The sequence below is a fragment of the Mustela nivalis genome (genome assembly GCF_964662115.1).
Source record: "Mustela nivalis genome assembly, chromosome: 9".
In the NCBI taxonomy this organism is placed as follows: domain Eukaryota; kingdom Metazoa; phylum Chordata; class Mammalia; order Carnivora; family Mustelidae; genus Mustela; species Mustela nivalis.
Window position 1 is genome coordinate 28,980,671 of NC_139028.1, and position 24,603 is coordinate 29,005,273.

General features: G+C 52.7%; 1 protein-coding gene across 5 annotated transcripts in view; it reads right to left on the reverse strand.

The window, feature by feature from the left end:
- KIRREL3 (kirre like nephrin family adhesion molecule 3) overlaps positions 1–24,603 on the reverse strand; it is a 546,897-nt gene that overhangs the window by 40,092 nt on the left and 482,202 nt on the right. For all 5 annotated transcript variants that reach the window (XM_082683923.1, XM_082683922.1, XM_082683924.1 and 2 more), the window contains exon 6: positions 4,793–4,950. In XM_082683923.1, the coding sequence (XP_082540049.1) occupies positions 4,793–4,950 (158 nt within the window). The remainder of the gene's footprint in view (positions 1–4,792; positions 4,951–24,603) is intronic.

Genomic DNA, 24,603 nt, shown 5'->3' on the forward strand with positions numbered 1-24,603 from the left:
GGGGCTGCCGTGCTGCGTGGAGACTCTGGGCCCCTAAGAGAAGCCGATGCGGGTGCTGCTGGGGTGACTGGTTGGAGGGAATACAGAGTGAGAGGGGCTCCTGGAGGGAGCTGGACCCCAGTGAAGGCCTTAAGAAGAATTGTTCCAGAGTTCCTCTTAGCACAGGGCCCTAGTGAGGCTCCATGTACTGGTGGTGGGGGGGTGGAGGGCTCCTTGAGTAGGCAGCAGCCTGAAGCTGGAGGCCTGGAGAGCGAGGGGCTTGGTAGATATATACATGACTGGCATAGGGCGGGGGGGGGCGGGGCGTTGTGGTGAGCAGGCAAGCAGGCAGTCCTAAGACTGTGCAACTTTCCTACCTGCTCCCCCATCCCCCAAATCAGGGTCAGGGCCTCATCTGCCGCCCATCAGCTGTTGGGGAAGTAGGAGACAGAGCAGGAAGCTGGTTCGCCAGGAAGATTTCTCTCTGGGCTCAGGCCATTCTTTCTTCCCCCCTCTTCCTTAACCTGTCCTGTCTCTCCTGGTCTGTGTAGCTGCTGGCTTTCCAGATGAATGCCACGTGATTGCCATTCTGGTGTCTAGCCCGGGAAGGCAGCCTGAGGCTGGGCGTCCAGGAAGAGGGGACTTGGAGAGAGGCCTTGCTACCAGCTCCCAGGCTTCTGCAGCTAGACACCCGCCAGGAGTCCCAGGCACTCCCCCAGGCACTCCGGCCACCAAAGTGTTGGTGGCAGCATGTTCAAGGAGAGGTGCCACAGCCTGGGCTGGGGCAAGGGTCGGGGCGGGGGCAGAGGGTGGCTTCCTTTTTCTGATTCTCCTCCCAGGGCAAGGGGTCTGGCCATCCTCAGTGATGTTGTCCTCCGTCCTGCTGGCTCACCCTTCCCCTGCTGGCCACATGCTGGATGGCAGAAAGAAGGTTCCCTGAAACCAGGGTTAGTGGATGACTCCTGGGGAGGCAGATCTGGGATGGAGGTCTGAGAGGTAGGTCTAACACAACTGGCCGGTGCTCTGACTCTCCACCAGGTGCTTTCTGTACATCACTCACCTTAAGTTCATAGCAGCCCTGATGGGTGTCTGTGGCTAATAGCACCCTGTTTTGCAGCTTGGGAAACTGAGGCAGAGAGACTAAGTTACCATAATAGGTGATGGAGCCCTACAGTCATACGGACATTCCCATCTAGGAAAGGGGAGAGCAAGGTGCACCCTGGAGCCTGAGAGGATCAAGTGAGGGCCAGGCAGAGAGCCCGCCAGCAAGGCATTCTTCTTGTTCCAGCCTTCCAGCCATCCTTTGCGGCAGGCACTGTTCTTGCTCCCACTATACAGATGCGAACACTGAGGCACTGCAAAATTAGGTAGCTTTCTTGCTGACCATGGCAGAGCTGGAAGGGGGTGGAGCCTGGTTTCGAAGTGAGGCTGCCCAGCTCCGGGGCCATGGGCTTAACCAGCACTGGGTGACAAATACTGGGGGCTTCTGACCTCAGGGCCAGCAGGGCTGCCCCAAGCAATGTGTTCTGGGGTCCCTGGGCACGGCTTGACAGTTTGCACATTTGAGTGATCTCTTAACACCCTCTCTCTGTTTCTCTCTGTTTCAGCAGCTCACACCTCTGGGGCTGCTATGCCTTTGGGTCATCAGAAGTGCCTCTGTGACTGGTCCTTGCAGTCCTGGGAGAAGGAGGGGGAGGCAGAGGGTGGTGGCCCCTAGAGCTGGTTCCACGTGAGCACTGCTGGGTCAGTCGTAGGTTTATTGCTTGTCAGAGCTGGCAAGGACCTGCTCTGGACGGAATTGTGTGCCCCCTGAATTCACATGGTAAAGCCCAGACCCCAGTGTGACCGTATATAGATAAAGGACCTTTAAGGAGGTAATTAAGGTTAAATGAGGTCATAAGGGTGCTTAAGCGTCCTTGTAAGTAGAGGGGGAGACACCAGAGATCTGTCTCTCTGCACACACAGAAGAAAGGCCACATGGGGACACAGAGAGAAGGTGCCTCTGCCAGGAAGAGAGAGCTCACTAGCAACCCTCCTTTCTGGCACCTTGATCTTGGCCTTCCAGCTTCTGGAGCTGGGAGAGATAGATGTCTGTTGTTTAAGCCATGGGTCTGTAGTATTTTGTTATGGAAGCCTAAGCCCTACTCCTACAGAGTGTCTGATCCAACCCCTTTATTTTACCCCTTTATTTTACCGGAGAGGAAACTGAGGCTCAAGGAATGACTCTCCTGAAATTCACAGAGCAGGGTCTGGAACCCCGGCCCCTGCTGCCCGGTGCTGTCCTTCTGGTCATCGGTCTGCAGGAGTGTGAACTGGGCCGGGACGGGGGTGCAGAGGGCGAGCGTGGCCTCTTGCTCTGGCCTGCTGTAGCACCCTGCCAGGCTCTTCCAGGGCCCTTCACCACATGGGTGATGCAATGCGCTGGGGCAAGGTGACCCCCGGAAGGGCACAGCAGGGTGACTCCGACCTTTCTCTTCCCTGCATGGGGTGTGTCCTCTGCAGGACAGAAATCTTGGCAGGGGCCGCAGGCTGACCCAACTTCGGGAAGGGACTGGACAGATGCCCAGATGGGAAGGAATACCCCTTGCCTTCCTTTTCATCCTTGTCTGGATGATCTCTTCCCTCAGCCATAACAGGGGCGGCTCCAGCCCAGGACAGGAGTGAGAGATTTATTTCTCAACTGGCAGCTTCCCCCCGGGTGGACTTGTGCGGGAGGGAAGACATTTGTCCTGGGTTCTGGCACCAGGATCTGGGTGGGGGCCCAGAGCGGGGTGGGGCCTTGTCAGCAGCCCTGGGGCAGACTCCTTGGCGGGGAGTCAGGTTTGGACAGGAAAGACACACCCTCAGAGAAGCGTCATTTTGGCCTCATAGCCCCGACTGGTGATGAAAGCCTTGCTTATTTTTTCAAGACCCAGGAAAAGGAACGGTGGCGTAGGAGTGGGGAACGGGTCATGCATCTCCCCACTTTCTGAAGCCCAGGAGAGCCACAGGAAGCGGCGAGCTGGGGTTCTGGAGGCCTGGACTTCCAGTTTCAGAGCCTGGGCGCGCTGGTTGGCCCTGGGGGCGGACACAACCTGGCAGCAGCTGTCCCTCTGTCTAAGGCTGTACTGAGAGAACACAGGAAGGAACGCAGCCCTGGGTGCCGCGAGACTGTGGTTCAGGCCACTCACCAACTGAGAAGGGCAGTCACTTCTCTTTCAGGCCTTGCTTTTCTATCTGTAGATCAAGGGAGCTGGACCAGCCATCCTCCACCATCCTGTTCATCTTTAAAGGCTCTATGATATATAAACGCGGTCTGGGATTCTGTTTACAATTTCCTTGAGTGGAGTTTGGTTGGGGGAGGCTTTAACCTGTACCTGGGATCTTATTTTTATTCAGGTAGGAGAAAGCCAGCAGATCAGGGGATGAGTGCCCGATTGAAGGTCATTTGTTACAGCCCCCAAGAGGAGGGGGAGCCCTGCTCCACATAGGGTCACGGGGATGCCTCAGGGGTGGTCCGGCAGCAAGGGGAGCAAGGGGAAAATGTGGTGCCCGCCTTTGTTGGGGTTCTTGTGGGAAGGAATGGACAAAGGTTTTGGGATTGGGTGGTTTGAATCATTTCCAGAAGCTCTTGGCTGTAGGACTGATCTCCAGTTATCCAGGCCCTAAGGATTCAGAGTTGGAGGAGGCCAGCACCTCGGACTCCCAGCTGGTTAAAAGGAGGTGGTGAGGGTTTGGATGCTGGGCTATTTGCATATCAAAGGCGTGTGCTCTGCGCTTGGTTTCCCGTCTCTAGGAGATTAGCTAAGCCTGGGAGTGGCAGTCCCTCCTCATTGGGAAGGCTTTGGGATGTCAAAGCATCAAAAAATATAAAAAATAAAGACCCTGGGCGCCTGGGTGGCTCAGTGGTTAGGCCGCTGCCTTCGGCTCAGGTCATGATCTCGGGGTCCTGGGATCGAGTCCTGCATCGGGCTCTCTGCTTGGCAGGGAGCCTGCTTCCTCCTCTCTCTCTCTCTGCCTGCCTCTCTGCCTGCTTGTGATTTCTCTCTGTCGAATAAATAAATAAAATCTTTAAAAAAAAAATAAATAAAACAAAGACCCAAGTATACAGGGGCAAGTTCAGGGCATTTCCAGCTCATGGTACCTTGTGTGAATTACAGAAAGACACCCCTGCAGATAGGTACAGCAGGTGCAAGGGATTGTAAGGGATTATGGGCTGGATTTCCTCAGTCGGGCATCTTGGACAGGCAAGAACCTAAAAAGCCTTACCTCACAGCCCTGGAAAGTTGGCCAGATTTAGCAAATAAAAATACAGGATACTCAGTTAAATCTGAATTTCAGATATACAGTGAATAACTTTTTAGTCCAAGTATGGTGTATAATTATGCCCCATGCAATATTTTGGGATATACTTATACTGAAATTCAAATTTAACTGGGTGTCCTGTATTTTATCTAGCAACCCTAGGCTCTGGCCACTTCTGTCCGTGAGCCTCCTCCTCCGACCTTATTCTATTCTTAGGGTCTTGACCGAACCCAGCAATTACCCCAGGAAAGAAGAGAGGAGGACAGAGTTGCACAGTCAGGAGACAGAAAAGGTCAGATAAATAGAAACAGAGGATGAGAGGGAAAAACTGACATAGAGCGAGAGAGAAAAAGACAACGAGAGGTAAGGAAGAATGGGAGACAAAAAGCACACACACAGTGCAAGAGGCGCAGAGTTGGGGAAAGGGGGGGTCTCCTGGTGCGGCCCCTCCCTTCCCCCCGGAGCCCCTCCCCTCCCCTCCCCCTGCCCCCCCCCCTGCCCCGCTCCTCCCCTTGCCCCAAGGCCTCACCTTGGAGTAGGTGGCCCCATTGATGACCTCTCCTTTCCTCAACCAGATGATGGAGGCCGCAGGCTTGGCGTTGTCTGCATGGCAGGTGAGGTTGAGGGGGTCCCCTGCCCGCAGACTGATCACAGGCCCCCCCAGGATGACCGGGTCATCAGGTGGCACTGCAGGGGTGGAGGGGAGGAGAGAGGGGTAGAGAGGTCAGACTGAGGGCGCTGCTCGCCTCCAGCAGGGCTGGCAGGCTGGGCTGGGTGGATTTTATGGAGCCGATGACAAACAATAATTATCATACTTTAATAAAATGTATAATCCCCTTGTATTATAACAATAATACAACAACAGCAATAATCCCTGACATATGCACGGCATGTTTATTTGCAGCCGATGTTCCTGCCATCATCTCATCCGCCACTCGCGATGAGCCGTGAGGGGACAGGGCCGGCATCATTAGCTCCGTTTCACAGATCAGATTGGGAGGCAAAGCTCCGCTGCCCCGATAATATCTGTACTTTCTTTTTTAACTTCTCTCTCTCTTTTTTTAAAACAAAACGCTGTCACATCTGTCGTCTGATTTAATCCTTACAACAGTCTTGCAAGGTAAACATTATTATTATCCCAATGACATAGATCTGGAAATCGAGACATTAAGTGACTAGCTCAAGGTTGCTGGAGAACGGGGCCCCAAGCCAGGGCCTCTGACACCTGCAGCTCCCCTCCACTCCTTGCCCTTGCAGGGGTCAGGGGACAGGAGGCAGGCAACCTTGCAAGACTGAGATGGCGTTTCAGAGGGCTATGTGACCCTCACACCTCCTTAGTGCTTGATTCTTCCAGAATGGCTCCAACTGCCTCATCCCAGAGTCAGGGCGAATCTCTGCTCCCCACTTCTCCTGCTGCGTTTCACAGTGGGGTGATCGGAGACTTGTGGCTCCTGAGAGGTGGGGGTGCTGCATATCCCACCTGGCCCAGCACAGGGCCCAGTTGCTGGCAGACGCTCCATCACGTTTGCCAAGTCCACTGGAGTCACCCCTTTGATCCCCTGGACGACCCTGGGATGTGGGATGGGCACTTATGATGACAGGTGACCATCACTTGGAGGAGAGGCCCAGAGAAGTTTAATGACTGGCCTAAGGTCACAGAGCCTCTTCTCCTGTTCGCGCTTAGGGACACCTAGAGGGTCTCAGGTTTCTGTGGTTCCCTGCCTCTCCTCCCTGGACCAACAGACAAACCACAGAAGGGGAAGGGCTCCCTGGAGACTCCCTGGGAGGTCCCTAGGCTTCTCTTCCACCTCCCTCACCCCACCCCCCTGGGCCAGTCAGTTCTGGAGGCCTGAGGAGGGCTGAGCTGCATGTTGGCTGAGTGAATGGATGGAGGGGAAATCGGGTGCTGACGGATGGGGGTCTTGGCACAAAAGGCCTTCTTTGCCCAGTTGCCGGAGAAGGTCCTTGTCTCCATCCAGGCCCTGTGCAAGCTTCTGCCCGGTGGGATCTGGGAAGATGGACTCAGCAGGGTCAAACAGCTTTGCCAGCCCGGTCCTGACCCAGGGCCCCACGCCCACAACCTGCCTGGCCTCCCTCCCCTTCCCAGGGCCTGCCCACATCTGCCACTCTCCTAGGGCACCCAGGAGACTAAAGGAGGCTCTGGGGCCAGGTAAACAGCAAAGCAGCCCCTTCAGCTTGTGTCTGTGCCCCCTTCCTTCCTGGCCTGGAGGAGGCCCAGTTCAGAACTATACAGCCCAGTGAGTACCAACTTCCATGTTTCTATTTTCTGAGAAAAAACAAACCCTTGGAGTTTCCAAGATGCTATCAGCAGCCCCACAACTCCACTGGAGATCCTGGCCCAGAGAGGCCGTTGGCCTCATCCAACCCTGCCCAGCCTCCCCAGGGGGCTCTGGGCTCAGGCAGATGCTGGTTGTGGGCTGGACAATGAGGATGACACCCCTTACCCCGCCCACCCCAAACTCCCTCATTAGTGCCGGAGGCCTCCTTGGTGCTGGTGTGGCCAGAGAGCAAAAGGGAGGCTAATGAGGGCTTTCCACAATGGGGGGAGGGGGTGTGACAGTTGTTGATGAGGGGAATTTTAGCTCTGTGCAATGCTCTGGGCCTCTTCCAGCAGGGAGGGCCGGGGCTGGGGCTCCTGCCCCCCTTTCTTCTGTGGGGGCAGCTTTCTCTCCAGTAGGTGTCCGGGATGGAGGTGCTCCGGGTTGAGCTGGAGAGCAAGAGACATTGGAAAGAACCATTTCAAGTGTCAGGAATAGAAGAAACACTGGACCACCCCGTGTCTCTGGGACTCTCCAGGGAAGAGCTAGAGGGTATGGTCCTGTGGAAAGTACCCTAAATTAGAAGGGGGAACTCGGGCACGGGGTCCCTCTTTCTGGTTTTGTTTCACCGGATACAAAATATGAAAGGACAACAGGAGATCCAGACAGTTTCTTCTGGCGCCGACTTGTCTTGGGCCTGAGACAGTGGTTTCCAACCTTGGCTGCATATTACAATACTCTGGGGAGATTAAAAAAAATCCCATTGGCAGGCTGCACCCCACGAACTAAATTCCAATCTCTGGAGGTGGACCCCCAAGCTTCGGGAGGATTCCAGTGTGCGAGCAGGTTGGAGAACCAGCTGTCCCCGGGACCTTTGCTCAGGTGCCTATCCCACTCTGATCGCAGCACAGAGCCCGAGGAGGTCTTTCTAAAAACCACATACAGCGAGGGGCCGAGCTTCCTTCTTGCCGTTCTAGTCCTGTGTTTTGGAATATTGGATTAGAGGGAGCGCAGGGGAGGGGAGAGGGGAGTGGGACGCCCGCTTCATGAGTACCCGGGCGCGCACACACGCTCACACACACGAACATCCATCCTCAGAATGGGTCCTGATTATATCTTCCTAAATAAGTGGTTATCATGCGGTTATTCATGTAGCTATGCATTATTGATTGGCCTTCGCCTCGCTGCACACCAGATGGGGTAGGAGGGGGTGCGGATGGGGCCGGGGTGCGTGGGGTGGGAGTGGGTGAGGAGGGAGGAGTTTGGGGGCCAGGAGACTGAATAGAAATCAACAGTCGCTCTTGGCAGCTGTAGCGCGGACGGAACGGGCGACTCATTACCTCTCCATTCAGACTGGCCCGGAGCTGGGGCTGCTGGGTGTGGGGCAGCGGAGGGGGAGGGGGGGAGGTGGGGGGGAGGGGGGGGAAGGCTGAGCCGCGGGGCCCGGAGATGCATTATTCATACGTCGCCCTCACAGGATTGGTTATTATCCTGAACCACTATAGAGTTTGGTCTCCTAATTTTTAATCACAGGGAAGGTGGAAGCGTTAGCCTTTTGTGATTAATCCGGAGATAAAAATAGTTGACTGTTTTGGTGTTGTGCTCATTGTCAGTCAAGAGGAAATGGCATTAACTGTTGGGTGACTGAGGCCCGAGGAAGCCTGGAAGGCACCCCGGGGCAGAGCTGGGCCACAGAGCTGGACAGAAGGCCCGGGGAGGCCACAGCTCGGGCTCAGACAGGGGGCGGCTCCATGGGCACTGCTGGCCAAAGGGATGCATTGCCCAAATTACTGCCCCATGATCAAAGGGGCGCTTGGCCCTGGTTATGCCGGGCGCCCATCTCTCCCTGCGTGGGAAGGGGCCCTTGAGGACTTTTCTTTGAGCTCTGCTGCCTGGGGCGGGGGAACTTGAGCGGCAAGGTGAGGTAGGGAGACCAAGTCAGGTGGCACATTGACAGAGGAGGAAACTGAGGCCAGAGAGCATAGCACCATCCAAAGTTACCTGGGAGGGAGGGCAGAGAAGGATGGGGATGGGCTCGGGAAGCGCGTCCTGGTTCCACCAGGAAGGTAAAGCTTCCATCTGTTTTCTGTAGTAAGGTTCCTTAAGCCCTCTTAGGAAATAAAGGATGCTGCAGGGAGAAGCTGAGGAAGCCACCCAGCCCCACAGCTGTCTCTAAGAAGGGATCCCGTGATCAGAAGGCCTCAAGCTTCTGGACCAGAGCGTACGCTGGGGTGACCATCTGATGTCCTTCCCACAGGACACCGGCTGGGCAGAGGGCAGAGTGGAGCTGGGAGTTTGAGGATTTCTGCCCTGTTCTGGAATTGCTCCCTGGAAGCCTACCCAGTGACCGTACGGTGTCAAGCTTATTTGACTCATGGTTTGGTTTTACTTGGTTGGGCAATCTTGCCAGAACAGGCTGGGAAAATTGGCTTGGTGCCAGGCCAAGGGCAGCACTGAGGGGGCTCCCCCCAACATCCAGTGGGTCACCTAGGTGGGTCCCCGGCCAGCTTCCTCAGGGGCTTGACCCAGAGGGTTGGTTTCTACAGACGGCTGATGAGGCACATCAGCCCACAAAGGCCAGCAGCAGGGACATGGACGGTCTTGCTGGAGAAGAGCGGGAGGTCAGCCAGGCCACCTTCCTGCCCCCACGGCACGGCAGAGCACCTCGCTGACCCTGAGCTCTTTGGATGGAACTCCCGGGTCTCCCTCTCACACACAGAACATTCTCCGGAAGTGGTGTTTTAGAAACCCTGATCCAACTGTGGCCTGGCTCTGTGTCAACCCTGCCAGGGGCTCACACTCTACCTAGAACATAGTTCGGACTCCTCCCTGTTGCCTACAAGCACCTGCACCTTCAGCCCTGGGCCGCCCCTGAAACTGACTTCCCTCTACCCCCGTCACCCACCATGCCCTGCCCACCGCCCTTCTGTTTGCCAAACACGCCAAGCTCACCCCCGCCCCAGGCCTGGCCCTGGCTCTCCTCCGCCTGGAATCTCTATTTATATCCTTGTCCTGCCGGCTGCTTCCCGTTAAGGAGGGTGTCTCTGAAATGTCACATCCTCAGTGAGGCCCGGCCACCCTGTACGAGCCCCCCCACCCCGCCTTTACTTTCTTTATGCCCAGGTTCATCTATTGTTTGTCTCTCCTTATGACCAAGGAGACTTCTTGACAGCAGAGAAAGACTTTGTCTGTCTTGGATGTTGCTGAATTTGCGTGTCTGGATCCGTGCCTGGCATGTAGTCGTTCACGCATGTGTTGAGTAAATCAACCGAAGATGGCTGGAGGGGAGGTCTGTCACGGGCATTGGTTTCTGGGGTCAGCACTTTTTACTCTGTGTGTGTGTGTGTGTGTGTGTGTGGTGGGGGTAGAGTTGGGGGTGGTGGACGAGTGACTGTTGGGGGGCTGGTAAAGAGGAGGAGCCTGCTAGCCCTCCCTGGGACGGCAGTGCAGAAACTCTGTTGTGTGACGCTGGGGGACAGGCTGCTTCCAGCCATTTCTGGAGAGGGCAGCCTGGGCTGGGAGGGCGTGGGGGAGGGAGTGGGGGTGGTTCTCAGTCTGTTTTCGAGGTAGCACCATTCCTGCTGGTAGAAGAGGGAGCCCAGTCCGGTTCACAGGCTGGGGAGGTGACAGGTCAGAGACACTTGGCCGACGGCAGGGGGAGGTTGGTTGCTGGTGCTGCTTTTTCTTGTTTTTAAGGCATCAGTGTTCAGCCCCAGGCCCCAGGGACCTGGCTGGGATGCAGGGCGGGCTTAGGTCATGCTGGGAGTGCCCATGCTGACCCCACGGAGGGAGGGCCCCCAGGGGCCTCTGGCTGCTCTTCCTCAGTGCATCCCTGTCTCTAGCTTCAGGCCTGCAGGCCAACCAGCCTTCGGCACTCCCTCCTTCCCTCCTGTCTGCCCCCTGGCCTTCATCCTTCCCTTCCTTCCATCCAGCCTGTTCCTTGTCACCCCCGAGAGCACAGAGTGGTTAAGGAATCCTGAACACGGCCTGCCCTCTGGGAGCCGATGGGGAGAGACCTTCATGACTCAAAGCATGTGCCCAGGAGGGACCTACAGCATCCGCTTCACCGGAGAGCTTGCTTGGAAATGTGGACCCTTGGGCTCTGCCCCAAGACCTCCCACATCAGAATCAGCATTGAAAAAAGACCCCGCATAATGTGCATGCACCAGTCTGTGAGGTCTCCTAGAAAAATTACAAACTGATGAGTGCTTGTGATGAGGGAGCAGGTGGCTGGCTGCAACTCCTGTGTATATAACCAACCACTCCTAACAACCCGGCGCGGCAGCCGCATCTCTGCCTGCCCACGGGCCCTGTCCCCGTGCTTTAATAAACCACCATTTTGCACCAATGACGTCTTAAGAATTCTTTCTTTAGTCGTCGGCTCCGAACCTCCTCACCCCACCGAACCTGACTTAGGTTCTGGGACTTCATCACTTGGAAGGAGGAGCTCATTGGACAGTGAGAGCCCCCAGGGGGCCTCTGTCCCTTTGTTGGCACCCCGCTCCCTTTGCGAGTTCCAGGGACTTAAGTCAGAGAGAGGAGGTCCACCTGCTGCTTGCTGGAAATTTGGCTTGGCATCAGGGCCCAGCATGAACCATATTCCACAGCAGGTTGGTTCCTTTGCCCAGGGCATTTCTTGAACTTGACGGAATGCTGGAGTTCTCATTGCTCGTCTTCTCCGGGCTCCCTCTGACTCAGCCTTCAAGACTGCACTAAGGGGTTGTCCGGTCCCTGGAGAATCTCCCGCTTTGTCTACGAGACTGTAGCATTCTGGGGACTCTTCTGTCTCAGTAGCTGACCTGGTCTATGGAAGTGATCTGCAGATGCTTGTCCGTCCCCTCAACGGCCACCTCACCCACCCTGGATGTCTATCACCTGGCTTAGCACCTGCCTCGAAGGGGACACCCCGGCTGTGTTTGCTGAGCTGAACCTGGGTTGAGTCTATTACTTTACAAGCTGCATGATTGTGGGCAGGTCACGTAATCCAACAGCCCCTGCCCTCTTATCTGGAAAGTGGGGTAATAAAGATACTAGCCGGGCGGTTTTCAGGGTTACTTTTATGATATGAAGAATGCCGAGAGAGCCTTACAAAGGCTTATGCAAATATTGGTTATTACGTCCAATTTTTAAGGATAATATTTAGTTTGGGTGCTATGTGAAAGACACTGTGCCAAAGGCTCTCTTGTTTTATCCTCATTAACCTTCAAAACTGGTACTATGGGCATCTCCATATTGCAGAGCAGGAAACAGGTTCAGAAAGGGCAAATCACTTGGCTAAGGCAACACAGCAGAGAAGGGATATGGTTGGAATTTGGATCCTGGTTTGTTGGACCCTATAACATTATCTGCTAGAGTCAGGGCAGCCTACAGACCTACCGACAAGCTGCAGTGACCCTTCAGAGCCCTTGCCACCAGGCCTCCTGTCCTCATCATGGTCCTCTGTCCCCACGCGGGTGCAGGAGGGGCTCTGCCTTTGCCTGTGGGCTCCCCTCCCCAGGCCAATTTCAGAGGGCTCTTGGAGGCATCGGCTTGGCTAGCAGTTGGTGCTTGAGAGGGGCCGGATAGGGAGTAGATGAATGATTTTTGCTGGTCAGACCCACTCACTGCTCACTTCGGTCATTGTGCCCTGTCGTCAGGTTCTGGGCTACAGGTAACCCCAGCCTCCCGTTTCCTCACTCCCGGGGATGCGCCACCTCATGGCCAAAGCGCAGAACCGCAGAAGGTCAACACAGGACTGGGGTTGTGGGGGTTTTCGCAGAACTGCTTTTCAGTGGGAGGTCACCTTTCATTCAGAAAATCTATACTGAGCAGCCACTCGGCGCCAGCCCCAGTGTGAAGCACTGGGGGTTCAGAGCTCCTGCCCTAGTGGAGAGACAGACAATCAACGTAAACGAACACGTCACATAACTTTGGGTTGATAGAATACAATGATGATAAATGAGACCAGGTGGGGAGTGGCTAGATCCTAAGCTGGCCTCCGGGATGGGATTCTCTTCTGGATTTCTCCTGTCCTTCCTGGATGATACTTTCCGTCTTTTTCCTGCCTTTAATTGTTGGTCTTGCCAAGGGTTTGCTCTTGCCCAGCCTGTGCCATTCTACACACGGTCTATGGAGAAGGAAATCACTTTCCTGTGGACTCAGCCAACATCTGTGTGCAGACGAACCCCCCAAAAGCATTGTCCACATTGTCCACACTCTGCCACATTGTCCACATTGTCCACACTGTTTAATCAGAGAAGCCAGAAATCTGAACGTCTTTCTGGATTCTACCCTCCTTCACCCTGCATTGCTAACCATCCCTGTTGAAGGCTCTGAAATACCTTTCCCATCTCTTTCTCCCTTTCCATTCCCGATAGTCTTCCTGGCTCAGCCCCTCAGCGTTTCTTCCTTGGACTGTAATACCTCACCCCCTCCCCATGCTCCACACTGTCCCAGAGTGATCTTTACAAATATCTGGTCTTCTACCCCATTCACCGATCCATTCACTTGCCAATTTGCTGAATATTTAACATTCCTTTATTTGAAATCATTCAAAGAGGGTGCCTGGGTGGCTCAGTTGGCTAAGGGTCTGCCTTCAGCTCAGGTCATGATCCCAGAGTCCTGGGATAGAGCCCCGTATCGGTTTCCCGGCTCAATGGGAAGCCTGCTTCTCCCTCTCCCTCTGCTGATCCCCTTGCTTGTGCTCTCTCTCTGTCAGATAAATAAATAAAAATCTAAAATAAATAAATAAATAAATAAATAAATAAATAAATAAAGCATTCAAAGATCCCCTAGAGCCATCTGGACAAAGTCTGAATTTCTTAACTCCTGCCAACATCTCTAACCTCATTTTTCACCCCTTTTTGACTCAAATTCCTCTCGTGGATAAGAATGAGTTGCAATGCTTGGAATAAGTCCCTCTTTCCCAGTTGTTCATCTCCCCTTGTTTGGCTAACTTAAAGGCCAAGCAGATTGGATTCAAATCCTCGGTCCTTTATTCACTAGCTTGTGGTCCTGGGCGAGTTGCTTGGCCTCCCTGGGCTTCAGTTTCCTCATTTATAAAATAGGGACCATAATAAAACCAGATTGGCTGTGTAGTTGCCAAGATCAAGTGAGATGCAGTGTGGCAGAGCCCTTGTGAAACCGTCCAGTACTGTATGGATGGGGCACATGATTGGTTCTCCAAGCAGATGGGGCTCATTCCCTTGAAAGATGATGGGCAGAGTGCTTGGGGCTTAGAAGTCTGATGCTCTGTTCCCTTGGGAAAGTAGAGGTCGCCAGGCACTGGGTGAAGACCCCAATGCCCCCCCCCAACCTTCACCCCAGGGGAATCCCAAGCTGCTCCGCCTGGCTTGGCTTCTCCTGCCCACTGTCCCCCCATATTCTGTGCTCATGAAGCTGAGGCCACTACTTCTGATGGGCTACAAAGGCATGTATGGGTTCAGCCGACCCGATGTGGTGCACAGGTGGGCCATCTCAGCTGAGCTCACTCACTGTTGACTCCACTAAATCCTGAAGTTTGGGGTGATTTGTTACACAGTGGAAGCTAACTGATATACTCAGTAGTAACCTACTATCTGCCTTGCTCCTACCCTCCAGCTTCTCCTCTCATACTTTAGATGGACTGGTCCATTCCCCTCTCTGCAAGGACAATCTGCCCTTTTAGAATGACATGCTTTTGCTTGTGAATTTCCTTCTGGAAACAAATGTCCTTACTTTGAGTTTTAACTGGCTGGAATCCCAAGATCTCTCTGATCAGCTTGAAGACCACTTTTGCCTTGTTAACTCTTGGTCATTCTCGAAGGCGCAGGTTATTATCAACTCCTCTAGGAAGTCCCCTTCTGACTTAGTGCCTACCTCTCATTGTCCTAGAGCCATAGGCCACCTCCATGAGCTGTTGGTTGTCCCAGTAGCTGTGAGGTCCTTGAGGCCGGTCCTTATCAGGTTTTTTCCATCCCTATGTTTAGTATCCAGCCCATAATGATGTCTCAGTCAATAATCGTTGACTGGTGGGACATCTGGGTGTCTCAGTCTGTTAACTGCCTGCCTTTGGTTCAGATCATTATCTCAGGTTTCTGGCATCTAGTCTCATTCACATCAGGCTTCCTGGTCAGCAGGGAGTCTGCTTCTCCCTCTGTCTCTCTCCTGGCTTGGGCTCTCTCTTGCACGTGCTCTCTCTCAAATAAATAAATAAGATGTTTAAAAAATGCTTATTGACTGGTGTCTTGCCTGACCTGGCTGTGTCGGAAGCAAACTTCCCTTTCTTCACTAGCACTGTGCTCGTCCCTCTTACACTGGCTGTCACTGCCGTCTGTGTTACATTTATCTGGGGACCTGTTTCGGGCTCCCTACCCCTCCAGAGTGGGAGTCTTAATGCCTTGTGCATCTCCCCCAACACCTAGCACTTCACCTTGGACACCGTAATAAGAAAACAATAAAAATAATGGGTAATAGCTGATACTGATTGATATAGGACTTACAATCCTTCTAGAACTTAACAATACTTCTAAAACTCTTCTAGTACTTTGGAAGTGACCACCCAGGCCTCACAACAACCCTGTATAACATAGATATAATCATTATGCATATATTAGAAATGTGGAAACTGAGGCACCAGCTCATCTCAGAGGTCTGCTGACTCCAGCGACCCGCAAAGGCTCAGGACACTGAAAAGCCCACCTCTCCCTTAGAGTTCCCAATGGGCAGGGGATAAGAAAGGAGGCAGAGTACTTGGCTTGGCTCCTGGCTCCTGGCTCTTGGCTGCAAGACTGCGGGCAAACCACTTAATTCTCTTTGCGAGATATTGTCTATGTCATAGATATTATTGTATCTGTTTCATGGGGCCATCATGCTGATTAGATGAGTTAATACAAGTGCCTTGTTTCAAAGCTTGGCCCAGTGGTAAGAATGTCATACCATTAGCTCTTGATATCATTGTCATTGTTCAGTAAGTCCGTCCACATGGAAATAGACAGCTGCCTATTGCACAGGCAACAGCTTGTTTCAATCCCTTGTTCTGGACTTGCTCTGTGCCCCCGGCCCCAGCCTCCCTAGATGTCATGGCCAGCACTTTGCCTCCTGTGAAATCACAGTGATGAGGAGGTGATTAGAGCCCAAAAGTCCTCATGGAGATAGATGGGATGGGCAGGGGACCATCTAGGGAGGAGGGGGCTACCATGGTGGGGTGAGGGCAGGGGAGACAGATGCTGGTGGGGGCTGAGTCAAACTAAACCATGTGTTTCCCCCCTCACATTGGGAAGGGTGAGTCTTCTGTTTATTTCAAATTAAACCCTGAAAGAAGGTCTGAGCCATCTCATCAGCAAGGGGCTATTTGCATGGAGATGGATTTGTCACTAATATTGAACAGAAAAGTAAGTCCGAGAATGTAATAAGAGCAGAGCGAGGGAAGGCTGTTGGGGAGGGGAGGGCAGCAGATAGCAGGCACCGTGCACACAGAGGCGTGTGTGCGTATTTGTGTGTGTGTGTGCGTGCACATCCACAGGAGTGCCTGGCACTGCGTGATGGTGGCTGTTGTGTGACCAGTGAGTAGACAGACAGCATGACAGGCACAAGGTAGCCCTTTTGGTGGTTGGAGGGAGAAGCCACTAGGGAAAGGGAGTCCCATGAAAGCAGCAGCAAAAGGAACAGTGTGCCGTGGGGGAGTGCATCATAGGACCCCTGGGCAGGGGCAGGACGGGAAGGCAAGCCCAGGGTGTGTGTATCCTCCTTGGGCACCTGGGATGTGGGTCACCCTGCCAAGGAAAGGACTTGCTCTTTCCCCAGCTCAGCTCCTATGTGGATGGTCCCAGGGCAAGGTGAGCCCCCTTTCTCTGTGCCTCTGTGTTTGCAGGAAACATGGGCTGTAGCTGCCTTGCCGTGTCTGGCCAAACTCTCCAGCTGGTTCTGCCCTTGACTTGATTTTAGGATTCACCTGCTCACCATGGCTGGGTCTCGGGGAGAAATCTATCATGGCAGCATGGGCTGCCAATGACATGTTTAAACCTCACAGTAGCCTCATGCTGTGGGCCCTCAAGCATCCTTATAGTACAGATGGGGAAACTGAGGCAAGAGGCCAATTCACTTGGGACCAGTTACGCAACTCACAAGTAGGGGAACCAGGAATCTGGCTCAGGCCCCTGTGAGTCCAACGGCCTGGTCCTAACCTTGGTGCTGTGTGGCTGTTTATGAATGAGTAGTCACTCTGTGCCTCCTGTCTCTTCCACAGCTTCAAGGCAGTCATCCCGAGCCAGCAAAAGGCTGATGGGACTCAGGAGTGTCCAAGTTGGTTCCATAAATGAAAGCAGAACTGATATGGCTGGTTTTGCTACGGTCTCCCATCCGGCAAATCAAGCCCCTTGAGGTGTTGTGTGGCTTTCAGAAGCAGGGAAATGAGGCCAGCAGGAAACCTCTCCTCCCAGTACCTAGAGCCTCAGAAGTAATTACAGGGATAGAGGGGCACAGGGGAAAGGTCACCTCATTAAGGGATTTACAAAATCAACAGAAGAAATTCCAATAATTGGCTTTTAAAACGAGAGATCTGGAATGCCGTTTTGGCATGATGAAAACGTGACTGTGTACCATGTCCTCCGTTGGTTGCAGCAGCCAGGGGAAGGCTGGAGGAGGAGACGAGAAGGGACAGGGACAGAGAAATCCATGGAGGGGGACAAATAGGGAGAGACAGGCAAAGGGCGAAAGAGACAGAGCCAAGACGTGGAAGCCACCTGCTCAGGAAAGAGATGAATGTGAGGAGAGAAAATACACGGTCCTAAGCAAACGAGGCTGAGGCAACCAGAGGGCAGCGTGCCAAGTCGGGAGAAAAGCCTAGTGCTTTCTCTAGGCCTCTTACCACAAAAATTCATTTCAGGGAACCCCAGAAAACCACGAAATGTACCTTTCAGCTTCATGCAAATTTACCAAATCTGCTATTTGCCAGAGTCCTAATAGGAAAAAGTCAAAGTGTTTTTTTTTTTTTTTCCTGATTGGAGCCTGTTTTTGAAAAAGCAGAAGTCTCTAAGTCTGAAATAGGGCAACGCTTTAAGAATTCATTATAAAAAGGTGTTTTCATGTTCATCTACAGTTTAGCATTATAGATGTTTTTGAAATCTCCTATCACGGAGAGAGAGAGAGAGCAAGTCTCTCTTCCGAAGTTGGTGAGCACTGCATTTCATTTCCTGTAGAGAGGGTACATTTTATGGGTGACTGTGTGCAATCTTTCAGGATGCTACCGTGAAGACATGAAGAGTCCATTGTCTCTTTGCAACTCCAGGGCATTGCTCGGATTAATCAGGCTGTGTGTGGCCTGTAGGGGGCTGGGAGAGGTTGTTGTGGGTTGGGGACCTCCAAGCCCACTCTGAGATAGGACGTGTAGTGTGGAGTCCTCTCGGGACCAGCCCCTGATGGGAGCAAAGGAGGCAAGATTGGCCAGAGGGGCCATCTGAATGGTGAAGGTAGCACTATCAAGGTCTCAGCAGACCCTCCAGGAGGTGGGGTTCTGGGACGGCCCTCAGGGTTGTCTTCTTCCGGATTGGCCTTATACTCTGTGGGCGCTGGTCACAGTGGGGGCTCCCTCCCTTTAACCACAGGTGATCCCAGACAGGCACTCAGCAGAGCTGGCCGTCTCTGACACTCTGGGAGCTGGGGAATGAGTCCTCCTGTCCTCTAGTCTAGAAGGGGGAAAAGGAATCTGGGTGGTACACCATGGTGTCTGTGGCAGGCGCGGTACTCATAGGAGTTTTTGAGCCTGTTTTTGAAATAGCAGAAGCTTCTAAGTCTGAAAAAGTGCACACCCTTGTCAACATTTGTTGTCTCTTGTCTTTTGGATGACAGCCATTCTAATTGGTGTGAGGTGATACCTCACGGTGGTTTTGGTTCTCATTTCCCTGATGAGTAGTGATGTTGAGCACCTTTTCATATACCCGCTGGCCATTTGTACTTTTTTTTTAAGTAGGTGCCTCACACATCATGGAACCTAATGCGGGGTTTGAACTCATGACCCTGAAATCCACACCTGAACTGAGATAAAGAGTTGGCCCCTTAACCAACAAACCCACCCAAGCGTCTCTGTATGTCTTCTTTAAAGATATTTTATTTATTATTTGACAGCGAGATAGAGAGCACAAATAGGCAGAGTGGCAGGCAGAGGGAGAGGGAGAAACAGGCTCTCCATTGAGCAGAGAGCCCGATGTGGGGCTCGATCCCAGGATCCTAGGATCATGACCCAAGGCAGCTGCTCAACCCACTGAGCCACCCAGGTGCCCCGTATGTCTTCTTTAGAAAGCTGTTAATTCAGGTCCTATGCCCATTAAAAAAATTGTTGTTGTTGTTTTTTCTATTGAGTTGTATGAGTTCTTCATATGTTTTGGATTTGGAAAAAGATGATTATATAGAGTGGAATATTATTCAGCCATGAGAAAGAAGGAAATCCTGCCATTTCCGACAGGATGAAATATGGATCAAACTGGAGGGTTATTATGCTAAAGTGAAATAAGTCAGACAGAGAAAGACAAATCCTGTAGGATATCACTACATGTGGAATTTTAAAAAGCCAAACTCAGAGAAACAGATAGTAGACTGATTGTTATCAGGGGCTGCAGGTGAGGGAAATGGGGAGATACTGGTCAAAGGGGACAAACTTCTAGTTATTAATAGCTTCTGGGGAACTCATGTACAGCATGTAGATGATAACCAGTAATATTGTATTATGTATTTGAATGGTACTAAGAAAGAAGATCTTACATATTCTTGCCACAAAAAAGAAATAAATGGTCGGGGTGCCTGGGTGGCTCAGTGGGTTAAAGCCTCTGCCTTCGGCTCAGGTCATGATCCCAGGGTTCTGGGATCAAGTCCCGAATCGGGCTCTCTGCTCAGTGGGGAGCCTGCTTCCTCCTCTCTGCCTGCCTCTCTGCCTACTTGTGATCTCTCTGTCAAATAAATTAATTAATTAAATCTTCAAAAAAAAAAAAAGAAAAAGTAAAAAGAAATGGTCATGATGTATGTGATGGGTTGGAGGTGTTAGCTAATGCAGTGGTAATAATCTCATTTCCTAATATATGAAATGTATACATGTCAATACACTGTATATTTTAAATTTACAAAGTGTTTATATAATGTCAATTACATCTCAATAAAGCTGGAGGGAAAAAAGCTCAAGTCAGATATTTACATGTAATGCATGAGAAACAAAGAGCTCCTGTGTTTCCGGCTGACAGTGGCCTTGAATGACCTTATCAGATCTCCCCAGAATGCCATACAGGGCACATAAGTTGTGACAGGGTACAAGATTGGGTGGAGGTGGGAGGGTTGCCCAGACCTGCCTGGAATGGAGAAGGAGCTCCTCAGAGTTTCCTAATCTTTTCACTAACATCCCAGTTAACAATAGAAGTGGTTACAAATCTCTGGGTGCCTGCCACTGTGGTAGGTTCTCTCCCCAGTGTTAGCCCTTCCTGTAGTTGCCCTTACATCCCTAGGAAGTAGGGGGAGGGGAGGAGGGGCTGCTCTCTCTTCCCAGAATAACAGTCCCTTCCTTTCTTTTCTTTTCTTTCTTTCTTTTTTTTTTTTTTTTTAAGATTTTATTTATTTATTTGAAATCAGACAGAAATCACAAGTAGGCAGAGAGGTAGGCAGAGAGGGTGGGGCGGGGGTAGGCTCTCTGCAGGGCTCAATCCCAGGACCCTGAAATCATGACCTGAGCCGAAGGCAGAGGCTTAACCCACTGAGCCACCCAGGCGCCCCTGTCCTTTCCTTTCTGACTCGTGGACACCTATGAGACCTTCACTAAATGCCTCCTCCGGACTTCACTAGACTATGACTGAGCATCGGCAGGACAGGGACTGTTCTTGTGTCTGTGTGTCCCAGGGTCCTGCTTGGTGCCTGAGCCTGTGGCGTGGGGCTGAGCCAGATGGAAGCTTTCCTTTCGGTCTTGCTGCATGGGATTCATGGGTGGCTGGGTGGAGGAGCCGGGTTGGGGTGACTTCCTGAGGGGAGCAGCCCTGTCATATCCCTCCTCGTCCCTCTTGTCCCAGCTGAGAGCTTGCATGGAGGTGGCCCTCAACAGATGAGCTCTGAATACACGAGAGAAGAGTAAGAAGAGATGCCCAGGGAAGGGGGTACAGACAGGGAAAACTATGGGGATCTTTTGAGAGGGGGCAGATCTAGAAAACACTAACAACCACTATGATGTTCTGAGCATCTACTATGTTCCAGAAGGTCCTGCATGGTCCTACTGGCACTCCATGTTGGACTCATGGGCCAGATTGGGGAGATACTACGATTTGGGGCTCCTACGGAGATGGCTTGTTTGGCGACGGCTATAGGCATTTGAGTCGCTGAGTTGGGGGCCCAGGGCAGTCAGTATCCCGTGGCTCTGCTGAGTCCTCGGACAAGTCTCTTACCCTCTGTACTCCACACTGGCCACCTTCAATCACACCCCTTGCTCAAGGATAGTGACAACGGGATCCTTAAACACCTCCCTTCTTTGTGCCGTCTCTCCTCCCAGGCTCCTCTTCCCCTTTGATTAGCAGTGGTGCACAGCGGCTGCTTTATAAAAAGATGGGGCAGCACTGAGTTGCTGTGAGTGTCCTGGGATCAGCCAGAGTCAGAATACGTGGGTTTCAGCTCAGATCTGCATCACTGTCACAGTGCAGCAGTCTGGGAGTGGTGGTGGTGGTGGTGGGGGTGTAAGGGTTGCATATATCTGTCCAGATGCAAATGTGTCGCTCAGGAACAGCCCATTAGCTGTTCTGAGGAGTGGATGGGGTAAGGTCTTCATTGCTCGTTTGAGGTGAAATGTATTGGATGTGTCTTAAAACCAGTCAGCTCCCTGTGATGGGCACTAACATTTGTGGCCAGAGGCGTGGATAATCCAAATCTGGTATGTAATTGAAAATACCATTTGCATTTGACTTTGGAAAGCATTGCATGCGAGCGTGTGTGTGCGCTGGGGGGAGGGGAGGAAAGACAGCTGTACTTTATGAGTATGTTTATTTCCGACTCCCATTAGGGCTAATTTGCATTTATTGGACACGATCGCTGGGAGAGGTTGGCAGGGCGGGCTCCGCACGCAGCGTTCCTCAGCCGTTGCTTGCTCACCAGGCAGGCCACTGGGTTCCACAGGTACACGGGATTCCTGCGGACTGACACGCAACCTCAGCGACCATGCCAGCAGGCTGGGGATGTCATGCTATGTCTGGAGTCAGATCTGGGGCTGCTCTGTGGCCTCTCCAGTTACTAGCAGTGTGGTCTTGGGTCATTTAATTAGTTCTCTGAGCCCGTGTCTCATCATAACACAGGGAGGTAATACCACTTACTCTGAATGGTCGGTGGGCTGATGCTGGGAGATGGAATTCTATGAACCCTCTCTTCTCTCTCCCCCTACCTCATCTCCCAAAGAATGGTTCTGCCTCACCCATCTGCTGCCAGGTGGTAGCTGGGGGCTCCAAGAGGCCAGGCAAAGGCAGATCAGACCGGAGGACCTCTGGAGTCAGAGGTGGTCATTTGCTCTTCGGGAAGCAGGGGGTGCTGAAGGCTGAGTAATTCGCAGCCCACCTTCCCAGGGAGGGTTTTTTTTTTTTTTTAATTAGTTTTCAAAGATTTTATTTATTTAGTTGACAGAGATCGAGAGAGAGAGAGAGAGAGAGAACAAGTTAGGGGGAGAGGCAGAGGTAGAGGGAAAAGCAGACCCTCCTATAAGCAGGGAGTCCAATGTGGGACTAAATTCCAGGACCTTGGGATCATGATGTGAGCCAAAGTCTGATGCTTAACCCACTGAGCCCCCCAGGAAGGGGTTTTAGAAAGGAGGAGGGCATGGTCTCTCCTCAAAGAATGGGGGTGGGGCTCTGTCTGGATTTTGTGTCTACTCCAGAGTCTCAAGGAGGTCTAAGTGGAGAGAGAGGAGGGCTGCAGATCATCATGAAACTGGAGTCCCAAATATGGGATTTGAGTCTCAGGACCACTGCTCTCCAGCTGTGTTTACCTGGGTAAGTTTCACCTCTCCAAGCCTCAGCGTTCATATCCGTAAAGTGGGCACAGCAGTAAATACTGTCAGAGAGTCATGGAGGCCCAGAGAAGATGAGCGAGCATGTAAACAGAGCTCTGTGCAGACATGAGAATTATAGTGAGAGCTGAGGCTCTGGTGGGGCTGCTTAAGTGTGGGTGAATGGGGGCACTTCTTCCCTTTTCCCATTTCTCTGTGTGGGTGGGTGGATGGGGAGGAAAGCCCTCTCTTCCTGCAAGGCTGGCTGAGAACTAATTCAAGGCCATACAGCTCTAGCTAAAGGCTGCCTCACGGTTCCCTTTTCTGCTTGGGGCTCAGCTGTTTGGCTCCTGTGTTCTTTGCTTCTCTTGTCAAGGTCTGCGGCAGGTAAGGAGGCCCTATCAGGAGCACCTGCTCACATCCAGCCCCAGAGCAGAGACCCAGGTGTCTCAGCGTGGGCGGGATGGAGGCTGTCACGCGGAAGGCCCTCGGAGCTGTTCTGACTCCATACAGCTCCCTTATTCGACGGATAAAGGAGCTGGCCCAGAGAAGGTGAGTGCTGTGCTCCAGGCAAAACAGCAAGTTACTCTCCCTTAGGGTGCTGCAGCCCAGATACGTTTTTTTCAGAAAGGATGATTTCAGAATCCAGACTTTTAGTTTCTTGTCTTCAATGAGCCAAATGGCCCCCATACTTGCTGGCCTGATTCCTCAGGACTTATCAAGTGCAAGAATGACTTACAGATGGGTATCTAGGAGCAGAGGCCAATGATAACATGGAGGATGGTCAATGTCTAGTCTCCTTTGCTGAAAGGGGAAGATGAGCTCAAGTTGCAGCACGAGGAACTGAGGTTAGACATCAGAAAGAACTGTCATTAGAGACACACCTAGAGGAGAGAGGTCTGGCGTCGTTATCCAAACTCCCCGGCTCCCGAGCCCAGGTCAGGGAGCAGTTGAGTGTGACACGGAGACAAGACCCTGAGGCAGGATATGACCATGAGGCAGGGAGATGGACCTGGTGGCTTCTTGAAGCCCATCTCAGCTCATGTTCGCTTACACACTTGCTCATTAGTTTTCCTGCAGTTTCTTCCCTGCTCCCAATTAGCCTCTGTCTATCCAGTTCTCTGAGAGGTGTTTCTACTTGGAGGGGAGAGGACGAGAGTACAGGAGCAGAACGCAGGGGAGGGCGAGCCTACTGATTTCCTGTCAGGCAACACACCTCTACGACGCCGGGCTCTTGCTGTTGGAGGGGAAACAACCACCAGGCGATTTCTACAGCTTCCTATCAAAACTTAGATCAGTTGACTCAGAAAGGGCCTTTTCTTCCAAATGGCCTATGCCTCAAGAGCCATGAATGGTGCATTACCAAGATGCGGAAGGGGGCTCGAGATGGGCTCCACAGGGCAAGATATGTCTTCTCACCTGCTCTGATCCCCCAGCTCCTCCCTGCTTCTCGGATCCTTGGGGGAGAGATATCAGGCTGCAGCCCCAGAGCCTTGGCTGGGAGCCAGTGGCGGTAGGACTGAATGAGAGCCCTCGGGAAGGACACAGAGGCTGGGCTTCCAGGGGGATGGGCCAGGGAGCAGCAACCGAAGCATGAAGTTCGACATGAGGCAGAACATTCCGAGGCTGCACTGAGTGACCAGAAAGCCTTTGGGCTAGCCCCCGGGACTCTGGCTGAGCAGCAGGGGTGGTCATTCACATGGAATGTTCCAGAGCATCTCCCCCTTGGATATTTCTCTGGAAGCTCACCATGGACCCACTGAGGGAGGCAGGGTGGCACGGGCCTCAGGTGTCCTCCTGGACTCGGGAGGAAAGGATGCATCACCAGCAGAGAGTTGCCCATCATCATACAGCAGGAATGTGAGCTGGAACCTGAACTTGAGGTCAGTGGTTTGCCCATAGCATCTTGACTCAGCCATCTGTATCTTGCACTCTCCATCCCCAGCTCGCCCCTCCCAAACACAAGGCCATCACTCCCTGACCCAGAGCTGGGTCATTCCTACTGCTCCCCTTTCCCCCAGTCCTGGGACACTTTCCTGGTTTAGGTTGGGGGTAGATGGTCCAACACCTCTGCGCCAACTCAGGGCCAGGTACAAAACGTAACGGTGTGTC